We start from the raw sequence: 13,831 nt of genomic DNA on the forward strand, positions 1-13,831 counted from the left end.
AGTTGCCCAGGCGGGTCTCGAACCCTGGGCTCAGGCAATCCACTCACCTCAGCCTCCCAAGGTGTGGGATTACAGGCTGAGCCACCGAGCCCGGCTTAAATTTTTAAAATTTATTGTAGAGACAAGATCTCACCAAGTTGCCTGGGCTGGTCTTGATCCGTGGGCTCAGGCAATCCTCTCACCTCCATCTCCCAAAGTGCTGGGATTATAGGTGTGAACCACTGCATCTGGTCAGAAATCTAGTGTATTGCTGATTCATTTGACACTGTTTCTCAGGATGTTTGACGAATGTCAGTCCCCTGCCAGTTCAGACACCTGTCCAGGGCAACACAGCCAGAACTGGGAGAACAGGCCTGGCCCCCACCTGCAGAGCTGCTACAGGACTCTCTGAGGGCTCCCTGGCCACTAACCAGTGGCCCTACCACCATGAACATCCAAATGTGCTCCTTGCAGGAAGGGAGCAAATAGGGCTGACCTGGTAGGCCCTAGCTTCCCAACCCAGGACAGTAAATGGAAGACAGGACTGAGTCCAGACAACCTCAGAATCTTGCTGAAGGGGTCTTTTCTGAGCAACTGCCCCTTAGGAAGTCATGGTGGAGGAGGCAGCATTCACTCCTGGAAACGTCTGCTGTGGACACAATTTGGTGAACTGACCTTTAGGGCAGGTTTTGAAAGATGCCTCCTGGCCTGGCATCTTTCAAAGAGTTCAGACCATAACTTTTTCCCAGCTTGTGGATAAGGTCACTATACACACTGGTATAAAAGATATTCACCAACTCTCAAGTCTGCCATGTCTCTTGCTTATGATCAGGAAGACAAGTGAGACTGGCCTGGGCAACTTGGCGAGACCTCATCTCTACAATAAATCAAAAAAAGCCGGGCGTGGTAGTGCTTGCCTGTAATTCTGGCTACTCGGAAGGCTGAGGCGGAAGGATTGCCGGAGCCCAGCAGGTCGAGGCTGCGGGGGCCGGAAACGGCCACTGCACTCCAGTCTGGGCAACAGAGTGAGATTCCAAAAAAAAAAAAGAGAAGACAAGTGAGAATTAGTTTGATCTGAGAAACTACAGAGCAAAACAGCAACTTGGTTTTCTCTCTCTCTCTCTCTCTCTCTCTCACTGTGTGTGTGTGTGTGTGTGTGTGTGTGTGTGTGTGTGTGTGTGCGCGTGCGCGTGTGTGCGCACATATGTTCAATGGTTTTCTAATTCCTAGAGCCACCATTCTTCCCTGACACTTCTGAGGAGTCGAGAGACCATACGGGCAGCGTTGCCAGGTCCCTTTCCTGCTAAGGATGACTTCCTGATGGCTCCATACCCTCTGCCCTCAGTCTGTTCCTTTGCCTGGGTGCCACAGCCCTTGATTTCAGACACTGCGGCATCCTGAGCAGTGCTCGCCGCATCCCAGAGTCTCCTCAGGTATAAAGAGGGCCCCTCAGTCAGGGTTCTCATGCTGACGCTACCGAGTATGGAGGAAAGGGCTCTGAGCATGTGGAAGCGCACACTATCAGGTATTTTCCCTGACATATGACCCTGAAGTTGCCAATTCCCCCAGCCATGGGGTGAAGGGGGCTGTTGTTCATCAGTCCTGTTGGCTGGTCACTTCTGAGTGATGGGTGCCACGCTGGCCTCCATGGCCTTGGCCCTGCAGCTCATGCGATGTGAAGGATGGCAAATCTGCATTTCACACTGCCTGGTGATATGCAGGGAACAAGGCACTCCACCTGCTTCTTTGGAAAAGCGAGCCTGACTTAATTTCCTTTTTTATTTCCCTTCCAACCTGCATTTTTCACAAATGGACTGTACAGGAAGGGCATCTCTCTGTACCTCTTTGTTCCCCAGGGCAAACAAAATGGTCTGGGAGAGCTTTCCAAGTCACTTAGGGTGTTGAGCCCACTTAGGGTGCTGTGAATGAGGCCAAAGAACCACTTGACCCAACTCCTCTCCTTCCACCCATGTTTATCACACACATTCCAGCTAAGACAGATTCAAAGTCAGGATGGTTTGTTCTTGGTCCCCCAAGGCCTTGCTACTCAAAGTGTAGTGAGGGGGGTCATATGTCAGGGAAAATACCCAATGGTGTGCACTTCCAGCTGCTCAGAGCCCTTTCCTTCATGTCCTGGCATGGTTCCCGTGCTCACAGAGCTGAGAGATGGCGGGAGACAGGATGGTTGGAGGTCAGAGGACTGTGCAAGAGGCACCTGAAGCTGACAGGGGCCCTCTTTACACCTGGGGAGATCCTGGGATGTGGCGAGCACTGCTCAACACAACAGCTCCTGTGTTGGCCTCGTCTGTTAGAAATTCAGACTCTCAGACTCTGCCCCAGACCTACAGAATCTTCATTTCCAGCATGAACTGGGTTTGTTCTCCGGAGTCCTAGCCCCATCCAGTCCCTTCCTCCAATGATTGTCAGTGCCCACGACCAGCTCAATCAATGCTCACTGCTGCATGAACACACCTGGCGCTGAGAGAGCCTGCCAATTTTAATGCAAACTAGGAAGTGGCAGGTTTGCATTTGCATCACGAGGGGATTCCTGGAATTGCCCACTCTGGAGGGAAGGGCCTTGGCTCGGTGCCCACTCGTGTTGTTCATGGCACTTCTGATAGCAGCTGCCCTCTTCCCACTTGGGGATCCCTTTTCCTAGCTCAGGAAATCAAAGCTCACATGTCTGTAGAGGGTCAGGAATGGCAAGAATCAGCCTCCCATGAAGCTCCGAGGAACCAGTGTGCTCCAAGCCCCACTGCAGTCACTCTTCCTGGTGACCCCAGTTTGGGCCCCCTAACATACCTGTCAGCTTCAGGTGCCTCTCGCCGTCCTCTGACCTCCAACCATCCCGTCTCCCTCCATCTCTCAGCTCTGTGAGCACGGGAACCATGCCACTGTCTAGTCCAAGACCCTGAAGAGCATCTTTCCTGTTTTCTTCCATCGCTGCCATGTGAGGGAGCACACGAAACCACATCCCTCTTCTCAGAGCCCCAAGCCTGTGCTGATGTCTGAGGAGTCAGAGATAACCAGGGCGTCTCGGCAGCGGGAAGCTGGCAGGCAAAAATGGGAGAAAACATGCTTCGCAGTAAGGGACGCAGCCCTCAGCTGTCCTTCCCAGATTCTGCGCAGGTTACCTGAGGACCTGTAGAAGCGATTCTCACCCTAGCTTGGAACGGTCCCTAAACATCACGTCCTTCCTCTAAGATCCTTTAGACTGAGGTTCATGGATATAGTCACATATATATTTTACCAGTTTATAAGAGGCTTTCTTTGTTGCTGGTCCAGAGCCACAGACCATAAAGGCCACTTCAGTCACTCAGTCCTCAATCAGGCGTTGGGCATGGGTGGGTGAACTGGGGGCACCTACATCATGAGCCTGACACTGCGGACACCAGGGGTGCCCGGCATGAAGGCTGTCAACGTTTCTTTTGCCCCAATGCCAGAGGTAACTGGTGGGCACCAAGCATAGGCAGGCTGAGTGCGGGTGGGCCTTTGGTTACCACTTACTGCCTACCTGACAGGGTTAGTGTATGATAAACTCCCCACTTCCCTAAGGCACCCCCAAAGTGGGTCCAAGGTGAACTTACAGAAATAGGGCAGGAGTGGAGGGTACTTTTCTCTGGAGCTTGGTTAAGGAGCACAGCACAGGCCCGGGCTCCTGCTTAGCTGCTCTGGTTCTGTGAACTTGGACAACTTACTTAAGAGCTTATTTTCCTTTGTGAATACATTTGAACATTTGTCACATCTACAGTGATTATTTCCATCTCTTTACTTTGTTATTCCCGGTGGAAAGCAGAATTTGGGGAGCTCACTCAAGGTGAAGGCCTTGCTCCAGGCCCAGGGATCCTCAGAGGCCACAGGCCCACGCCCACGCCCACTTTGTATAATCTAATCTTACTCGAGTCTCTTCCTAATCCCCTTAAAAGTATCCGATACTTTTTTTTTTTTTGAGTTGGAGTCTCACTCTGTCGCCCAGACTGGAGGGCAGGGGCCGCTCCCGGCCACCGCAGCCTGGACCTGCTGGGCTCTGGTGATCCTTCCACCTCAGCCTTCCGAGTAGCCGCAATTACAGGTGCGCGCTACCACCCCTGGTTAATTTTTTTGATTTATTGTAGAGAAGAGGTCTCGTCAAGTTGCCCAGGCGGGTCTTGAACCTGCGGGCTCAGGCAATTCACTCACCTCAGCCTCCCAAAGGAGCGGGATTACAGGCTGAGCCACCGAGCCCGGCTTGATACTTTCTTAATCAAGGTGTTTTACAACTGTCAGCTCCCTTTGAACTTTTCCGTTTCGTGAACTGATTTAACAGTGATATCATAGCCAAAAGGTTCTTAGTAAATTCCTGTAAGAAAATGTGAACATGTTGAAAGTACCATTTTAAATACAATTTAGATCAACTGCATTTTCATTGACTCATTAAAGCTCCTTGAGTCTATTGTCCGTGTGGGTGCTCCATTCACTTACATTTTAGTATAACTGACGTGTTATACCCTTGACTTTCTATTTGTGAGATACAGCGTATACACGAGTAATGCATGTGACATTTACACACCTGTGAGGGTGCTGTGTGTCTTCATGGTCCAAGATGAAAAGACTTTATTCCCATCCCCACATGATCCTGAACACCTGTTTCAGGTTTGCAACTGTAGCACCTACTTGCCAGCACACACAGTCCTGTGTTGAAGTAACTCCTGGCAGCACAATGGCCACCAACGTGCAACTACCTCATCAATGAAAAGTGGTTTGTTTTTAATAACAGCAACTTATCTTGCCATGCAATACTCAAAGCATATTTTGGTTTAAAGGAAATCTTTGGCTCCATTTTACGGCAAACAAAAGATAGAAAGTTTTATGTCTTCAACCCAAGATCTTAGAAGACAACGACTTCCTGTGTCATGTTATCCAGACTCATTCTTGTGAGTAGGGAATCTCACTCTGTTGCCCAAGCTGGAGTGCAGTGGGACGCTTACGGCCACCGCAGCTTTGACCTGTTGGGCTCAGGTGATCTTTCTGCTCCAGCCTCCTAAATAGCTAGAACTACAGACATGCGCCACCACGTCCGGCTAATTTTTTTTTTAATTGTAAAGACGAGGTCTCACCAAGTTGCCCAGGCTGGTCTCAAACCCGAGCTCAGGTAATTCTCTCGCCTCCACCTCCCAGTGCCGGGATTACAGGCATGAGCCACAGAGTCCAACTGTTTTTAACACGCTAGAATTTTTCTTGAGTCTGGGTCTCACTGTTGCCCAGGCTGGAGTGCAGTGGTGTCATCAAGGCTCACCACAGTCTCAGCCGTCTGGGTTCAGGCAATCCTTTTGTCTCAGCCTCCCAAGTAGCTGGGACTGCAGGCATGCGCTACCACACCCAGCTGATTTTTTGGTAGAGACGGGTCTTGCCACGTTGCCTAGGCTGGTCTCGAACTCCTGGGCTCAAGCAATCCTCCTGCCTTGGCCTCCCAAACTACTGGGATCACAGGTGTGAGCCACTGCTCTCGGCCCATGCTAGAATTTCAAAGACAGTATCACATGCTCACTTGAGACGAACTCAACTGAGCATCTTCAGTCTTAGAGACTAGCTGCTGAGCTAATTCTGAGTCGTTAGTCAATCTGAACCATCTTTGAATCCAAGCAGTTTTACCAGCTTTTATTATAAACACCAGCACATTTCAAGTTTCCTCTTTTTGATCACAAATATAGGATTTTTTTCCCTCTCCTCTTAAGTATACAGCATGAGACACAGCGTTGGGGCTTTCCAGCCTTCTTACAGAAATTTCCTTACGACAAGCTTAGGCTTAGTATCCATAGACTGCACTCTTGGCCACATCCTTTGACATCTGGATTACCCAAGACGGTTGCACAGGATGCAGACTCAAGAGGATGAGGTTGGTACACAAAGTCTTGAATTCCAGAATGACCTGAAAGAGAAACCCCCCCAACTGCCTGTATTGCAAGGCTACACATCCAGGAGAGCACCACTTTCTGAGTGTGGGTGTGCAGCCACTCCTCCGGGGCTCCAGATCCACTTTTTGACACATGGCTCAGGGCATTCCCATGAATGGAAAAGATGTCTGAAGAGGACAGCAAGTGTGCAAGAACCCAGACGGCTGAGCAGGGACAAGTCTCCACTGGAGGGCAGGGCCTTCCTTCCCTTTTTGGATGGGGTGGAGAGAGGGGTTGGTCAGAAGTGCTAGATGGTAGTATCATTCTTACCTGGTTTAATCAATCTACATTTTAAAACCCAAGATACAAAACTGTGCTAAAACTGGATTGAATTCTTCCAATTTCTTAGAAACTTTCCTCAAATTTGGATCCCAAACTAAGTATTCAAGTATTTTAAAAACCTCTCCATGAACAGAGTGTTATTTGGGTCATGGTTTCTAAGTTTAACACCACAGCCCCCACCCCCATCGAGACCACCATTTTATGTTGGAGGACTGGGGATAAAAGAGTTTTACCTGGGGGAAGGGCAGAACCGGCCAGAGGGTTAACTTCCGGTCTCCTGTGATGGCCTGCTCAACTTGTCTCACCTACTCAGTAAGGGCATCTGGAACTGGACCCCAAAGGGAGGGGGGCCATGTGGCTGAGTGCGAGTATCCTTTAAGTGGAGACCTTTTCTCGCTGCATCAGGGATTTGGCCAGTTCTCCACAGCATCTGCCCCTCAGGCCACGCAGGATGTACAGGGTGGGGAAGTCAGGAAACACCTCGCATCGCAAAGCACCCTTTGCATCAATTCTGGGATGTGTGTGGGGGGAGAAGCTGCCTTAACCAGCCACAGGAAGTTCTCCCTCTGGGGGACACCACAACAACCTGGAGGGAGGATTAAATGGGCAGGAAGCAAAGTGCCGTTTCAGACCCACTGGTGTCCCTGACTGTGAGAGTCACACTCATCTCTGGATATCGGGTATGTGGGGCCAACAGTGAGCTGCCCACCTCAGTCTCTGGGAAGAAAACCCTCTGGGTGGTTGCTCAGCCCAGGCCATGTTTCCCAGCTGCCACCCATGTCGCCACCTTGACCACAGCCCAGGCCTCTCCGCTACGAGTGAACAACCAGCCATGTCTTACAAAGAACAGACTCCAAAAATATATATAAATAAATAAAAACCTTAAACATTCTTACAGGGATCTTAAAGAACAGAATACATGTTAAAAACTTCAGTAATTTATATCAATTTTAAGCGGTACTTTATATACAATAGGGAAAAAACACATGCATAGTCCAAATACAATGTTGAAAACAGCATTTTCATAACAAAAACCCCGAACACTAAGTGTTAATACCATGTACATGAATTCAAGAAGGACCACCCTTTTTGTCTGTTGCACACAGTTTATTTAACAATATGATATAAGAAATGAGTTGGTACTTTACCATTCTATACAGTGATTGAATCTTCTTGAATTTTCTTATTTATAGTAATTATAGCGCTTGCATGATTTACACTAGAATTGCTTTTCCTCATTTCAAGTTTCACATAGAAGAAAGAAAAGAATGCTTCTTCTCTATTAACATTAGCATGGTCTAAGAGAGTGATCATCCCTATTTTTTGTCTAAAACCAGTTTTATCAGAGAAACAAAGCAACAATTTCTACATCTGCAAGACAAGAGTTTGGCTTAGGCCAGTATGTATAGAGCGATGTGTGTGTGGGTATGTACGTGTGTGTGCACACCGGAGTCAATTCCTATCGTCCAGGGGTAATACTTGGAGATGCCCACAGAGTTCACTATAGAAAAAAATCTTCCCGAAACATCAGAAAGTTATCGGGATACATTATAAGCTTGCATTATTTCAGGAATCAGTTCTGAATATTATTTTTCTTCTCACTTTTAAACATAAATGTTTAAAGTCTTGAAAATACAAATAAAAAATATGAATATAATGAACTTGTTTTTCCCATTAAAAAAAGGCATGAGTCACCAGCAATGACGACAAAAAGAATTCAAACAAACCCTCCTCCCCCCCAAACAAAAACAAAACGGAAAAAAAAAAACCAAAACAAAAACGAAGAGAGAGAAAGAGACCAGATATTTAAATCAACTGGTTTTTAACAAAAAAATATATTCTTTATATTGTTTCTTTAAACATCAATCCACCCTTCCATGGCCTGGAAGTAGCAGTTCCATCTAGGAATAAAAAGAACCTAGATGCCTGGATTTTCAGTACAAAAGGTCCAAGAACATGAAAGGGAAAAAAAAGTGATACTCTCACAATGCTACAAGCCCTCCACAAACTTCTCTAACGTGTCCCCCGTGGTGTCCCCAACCAGGGACAGTTCGCTGGACAGCGCACTCCTGCTGGGGGTGTTCAGCTGGGGAAGCATTGCACTCTGTTCGGGGTTCCCCAAGTGTCCCTGATCTATGGAGCTGGCCATGGTGACTGCAAGTCCGGGGTGAGGGGAACCAGTTTGGGGTGAGACGTGGTGTGGCGAAGGCTGGGGCTGTATCCGTGGTGATGGGCTGGAATGTGGAGGCTGGGACTGGGGCCGCGGCGACTGGACAGGGGCCGGAGACCGCACCTGGCTACTAAGGGACGTGGCGATCTGCTGTCCGGGGAGATGTGAAGCCTGTGGCTGTCCTGAGAGCATATGCTGCTGGGGGCTCATGGGGTTCGGCTGGCCTGGGGACCCAATCTGCTGCTTCATCTGCTGTTGCTGCAGAATCCGCTGCTGAAGGGCCTGCTGGATGTTGGGGGTGCTGTCTGCCCCCAGCCCCGGTTGCCCCATCTGGCCAAGCTGTCCCATCTGAGCCGCCATCTGGCCCATGGAGCTGCCCTGGATCGGGAGGTGCTGCTGCATCCGCTGCTGCTGCATGGCTGGTGGGTAGCCTCCAGGTCCTTGCGGCTGCTGGAACTGGCCGTGCCCTGCCATGCCCCCCGCCATGCCTGCACTCCCTTGCTGCTGCTGCTGCTGCTGCTGCTGCTGCTGCTGCTGCAGCAGCTGCCTCCGGAGCATTTCTCGGTACTGTGGATTCATATTTGCCATGCTGGGGTTGTGCCCTGGGCTCATGATGTTCAGGGCCTGACCCTGGGAGTTCAGGCCTCCCATTGCCTGCTGCTGCGGAGGCACACCAGGCCGCGGCACACCGGCTTGCATGGCATTCAGGCTCTGCAGGCCTGGCTGCTGGTGCAGGCCGGGCTGGGGCTGCAGGCCGGGCTGGGACTGCATGCTCGGCTGGTTGGCTACGTACTTGGCTGTGCGCTGTTTGATGAAAGCTGCCATTAGCTGTGGGTTCGATTTGAGAATGTTCAGCACCTGCTGCTGCTGCTGAGGAGAACTGGGTGACTTCAGGGTCCGCAGCAGGTCCTGCAGGGCGCTGGGCGAGATGCTCCTGGGTGGCTGCACGCTAGGCATCCGGGGCCCGGCCACAGCTGCCTGGGCCTGCATGGACATCACAGGCCTGGGCATGCCTGGCATTGGCTGCTGCTGGGGAATGGGTGCCTGCTGCCACTGCCCAGGTGGCATGTTGGGCATGACGGGCCCGCTCACCTGGTTGGGTCGGGGCACGTTTAGGCCCACGGGGGCCATCTGGCTCCCTGGGGTCCCCATGCCCGTGCGCCCAGGGGGCATGCCGTTGTTGATGTTCACTCGGTATAGGTGCTGCTGCTGCTGGGCCTCGCGCTCAATCTGCCGTGCTGCTTCCACTGCTGCAGGAGGGGGCTGGGCAGGGGGTGGGGGTGCCGGTACCTGGCTGGCAGGCTTTCCTGTGGACACCGTGGTAGGGGGCTGAGTCCGGGCCACGCTGGGGAAGTTAGCTGGTGACATGCTCACGGGTGAGGGCTGGGGCTGTGCAGGGGGCTGCGGTGTCTGGGGTGTGCTAGGTTGCTGAGTGGGGGTCCCGGGCGGAGCTGAGGTAGGAGAAGGCAAACTCTGCTGAGGCACATTGCGGGTGTTCATGGTGGCCATCCGCCGGCGCATGAGCTGGGCCTGCTGCAGGCGATGCTGGATCTGCTGCTGGCGGAGCTTGTGTTTGATGTTGAGGCAGAAGGGCACGGGGCATTTGTTTTCTTGGCAGTGTTTGGCGTGGTAGCAGCACAGGGCAATGAGCTGCTTGCACACTGGGCAGCCTCCGTTGGTCTTGCGCTTGCAGCCCTTGGTGTGCTGCACGACCCGCTTCATCTTCTGGCAGGACGGCAGCGAGCAGTTGGCATTGCGGCACTGGCACGCATGCACCAGGGACTGGATGCAGCGCTGGATGCTCAGCCTCCGTGACTCCTGGGGGCTCTTGGACTGTGGCTCACCCTGGCTGCTGCCCTCATCATCCAGGCCCAGCCCCCACTTCACCATCTTGTGGGCGTGGCTCTTTGTGTTGTAGCAGTTGATGCAGAGGTCATAGTCCTGCAAACACAGACAGGGCACAGGCCGATGTCAGACACCTTGGCTGCTCCTCCCACCACTGAACCTGGGTTTGTGCCCAGGCAAGAGCACAGACAGCCAACATGTCACTCCCCACTAAGGACCTTCACTCCTGGGAACAGCCCAGGAGGCTCCAAAGACAACCCAGCCTGTGCCCACGACCCTTCCCAACCTGCTACCTCATGGACTTTGGAGTCTGCCTGGGGCTCACAGGCAGTGGACACTGGTCTCCTTCCTTCCTGGCTTCCTCTGCCCTTGGAAATGCATCGGGACCCTGTCACGTCCCATCCTGTTCCTGTACCCAGGCTAAAGCTCAACAGTGAAAGAATGAGGGATGCCATGGACATTTCTTAAATGCCGCCAGAGGCCACAAAACGCCTTCCCCAGAAGGACAGCCATTGGCTAACCACAGAGTGCCAAATGGTCTTCCCCAAGATAGAAACCCAAGTGACTGAACACTGCCTATACCTGGAAACCTAGAAAATAAAGCACTAGCCAGGCTCGGTGGCTCAGCTTGTAATCCCAGAGCTTTGGGAGGCTGAGGTGAATGGATTGCCTGAGTCCGCGGGTTTGAGACCCGCCTGGGCAACTTGGTGAGACCTCATCTCAACAATAAATCAAAAATTAGCCAGGTGTGGTAGCGAGCGCCTGTAGTTCCAGCTACTTGGAAGGCTGAGGCGGAAGGATCACCGGAGCCCAGCAGGTCAAGGCTGCGGTGGCCGGGAGCGGCCATTGCACTCCAGTCTGGGTGACAGAGTGAGACTCCAACTCAAAAAGAAAAGAAAAGAAAAGAAAAGAAAGCATTAAGTTGGGTGTAGTGGCTCATGCCTGTAATCCCAGCACTTTGGGAGGCTGAGGCAAGAAGATGGCCTGAGCTCACGGCTTTGAGACCAACCTGGGCAACAGGGTGAGACCTTGTCTCCCCAATAAATCAAAAAATTAGCTGGGCATGGTGGCTCACACCAGTGGTTCCAGCTACTTGGAAGGCTGAGGCGGAAGGATCGCCTGAGCCCAGCAAGCTGAGGTTGCAGTAGCCTTGAGCGAGCCACTGCACTTCGTCCTGGGCGACGGTGTGAGACTCCTACTGAAAAAAAAAAAAAAAAAAAAGCACTACATTTGAAGAATGGAGTCCTAGGCCCAGGTGTGATTAATTGTAATCAAAGAAAAGACATGAAAATCCTAGCATTAAGAAATTTGAAAGACGACAAAGAAGGCTGCAGAAAGCTGGAAAAGAAGGAGTTTAAAGGTGGGGAGAGGAGAGCTCAGCAAGCTGCTCCAATTTGGAAGGTGACTACAAACCATCTGGGAGGAGGGAGGTGACAAATGTGGAGGATAATGTCTGTCATCACCTGAAGAAAGGGAGGCAGAGGGCTTAGCACTGCCAGACACACAGCCCACTAAAGGGACACTCAAGCCATTTCTCATGGGCCAAAACCCCTGCAGTGGGGAGCCAGGGAATATGACCATGGGGCTAGCAGGACCCCTGACCAAGTGCTTAACCTGCCAACAGGACAGAGGGCATTCCCCACCACTTAGTTAGACTAGAACAGGGGGCATGGGAAGGGTATAAACAGGTCAGATCTCCCAGCTGAAGTGCTTCAGCATCTCTCCATGCTACTGTGACCACAGCTGCTCCTGGACAGCCTCGCTTGGGGTGTTGTGTGGTCAGGCCTGGCCAGCGCTGCCAGGTCTGTGTCTGTGTCTGAGAGTGCTCAGAAAACACAGGAAGAAGACAGCAAAGCCTTCTGCCTTGTGACTATCTCCTCATCCTGGACAGATGTCAGCCCCGGCATCCACACAAAGGAATGCTGGTGGCTGGGGTGCAGGATGCCAGGCCTACCTCACACACGGTGCAGTGCCAGCGAGTCTCTACATGGTGCTTGCACTCATTGCAGGTGTAGACGAAACGGTCCTGACCCTGCGTGTGCAGCTCCACCAGCATGCACAGCGTGGACCACTTGGAGCGGCGCAAGGAGGAGAACTCCCAGTGCTTGTCTCTGGCGAGGGTGAGGAAGGCATCGCGCCCGTCCATGAGGTCGCAGCTGAGCAGGGGGTCGGGGTCGACGATGGGGGGCAGGGTGTTGATGACAGGCCCGGCGTGCAGGTGGATCACAAAGAAGACCTGTGGGAGGGGAGTGGCTTAGCCCCAAAAGGGGCAGCACAGCCTACCCTGCTTGTAGGACGGGAAAGTGGCCAACATCTGTCCGGGGCCCTGGCTTCCTGGGATGGAGCAAAACTGGTGACATGTCACATGACGTCACCACACTGCCAGTTCTGCCTCTCAGGGGCTGGCCTCTCTCCCACCACAGCCCTGTTCTAGAAGCTAGACTGACAGCCTTTTGCCATTCCCTCTGCAGCTCCTCTTACTCTTCTTGGGTCCAGAGAGCCCCGAGTCCCTCCTGCCGCCTGCACCCCTACCTCCTTATGCTTCTCCATGGTGGCGTAGAGCTTCTGCGACAAGTCATTGGACACGTTGGGCATACTGGGCTTCTTCTTGTTGGCTCGACTGATGCTGCTTTTGTTCTTGTTGGTTTTCTTGTTGTTCTTTTTCTTGGCATTCTTGCTGTCACCCTGGCTGCCCTGCAAAAACATGCAAAGTTGCCAGACGAGGCTGGCTTTCCTCTCTACAACTGCCATTGAGACCTAGGTCCTGGGTTGTGGGGGTTAGAGATATCCAGCCTGAGGCAGGTCACAACAGGGCAGACTTCTACCTGCACAAGGTCACACATGGGCTGCAGACACACTGCAGCCTCAGAAGACAAAGGCAGGGCCTGTCCTTAGCCAGGTCTGTGCCATTTTCAGCTCTATACCATACTGCCTCTCAAGAGAAAACAGACCCAGAAGGCTGGTTCAGAAATGAATGAATGAGGAAAGTAGAAGCCATTTCCACAAGTGCTCCACAACTGGATGCTGACAGGCGTCACATCATTGCCTTCAGAAAGGCTCTAAAAACATCTCCTGCGTGTGAGTTTTCTGGGGGAGACACAGGAAAGGTGCAAATGTGAGAGGAGCAGGGACTTCCCTGATGCCCTTCTGAGGGTAGGATGGCTCCTCGCCCCTGCTCCCTCTTGTGGGGTCCCTAGGCCTCCATTAATGCTTCAGTTACTTGGCTAAAGTCTAAGAGGGGCCTGTTCCTCAATCAAACGTTCCTCAGGAAAGAATGTAGACTTGTCATTCAGGACATAAAACCCAACTAGAAGTTGGCTTCCCTTGGTCCAAAGAATTTCATTTTCTTTTTTTTTTTTTTGAGGTTAAGTCTCACTCTGTTGCCCAGACTGGAGTGCAGTGGCACGCTCCCAGCCACCATGACCTTGACCTGCTGGGCTCCGACGATCCTTCCGCCTCAGCTTTCCAAGTAGCTGGAACTACAGACTATAGGCATGTGCTACCACACCCTGCTAATTTTTTATTTCTTGTAGAGATGAGGTCTCGCCAAGTTGCCCAGGCGGGTCTCGAACTCGCAGGCTCAGGCAATCCACTCACCTCAGCCTCCCAAGGTGCGGGATTA

General features: G+C 51.9%; 1 protein-coding gene across 2 annotated transcripts in view; it reads right to left on the reverse strand.

Annotated features, from left to right (window-relative positions):
• Positions 1-5,601: 5,601 nt before the first annotated feature.
• CREBBP (CREB binding protein) overlaps positions 5,602-13,831 on the reverse strand; it is a 124,459-nt gene continuing 116,229 nt past the window's right edge. For both annotated transcript variants that reach the window (XM_021719092.1, XM_008071123.1), the window contains 3 exons: positions 12,742-12,903; positions 12,164-12,445; positions 5,602-10,305 (listed from right to left, as the gene is read on the reverse strand). In XM_021719092.1, the coding sequence (XP_021574767.1) occupies positions 8,185-10,305; positions 12,164-12,445; positions 12,742-12,903 (2,565 nt within the window). In that variant the 3' untranslated portion in view covers positions 5,602-8,184. The remainder of the gene's footprint in view (positions 10,306-12,163; positions 12,446-12,741; positions 12,904-13,831) is intronic.

This window comes from Carlito syrichta, unplaced genomic scaffold (genome assembly GCF_000164805.1).
Source record: "Carlito syrichta isolate Samal-C Ts95f unplaced genomic scaffold, Tarsius_syrichta-2.0.1 Scaffold314117, whole genome shotgun sequence".
NCBI classification, from domain to species: Eukaryota; Metazoa; Chordata; class Mammalia; order Primates; family Tarsiidae; genus Carlito; species Carlito syrichta.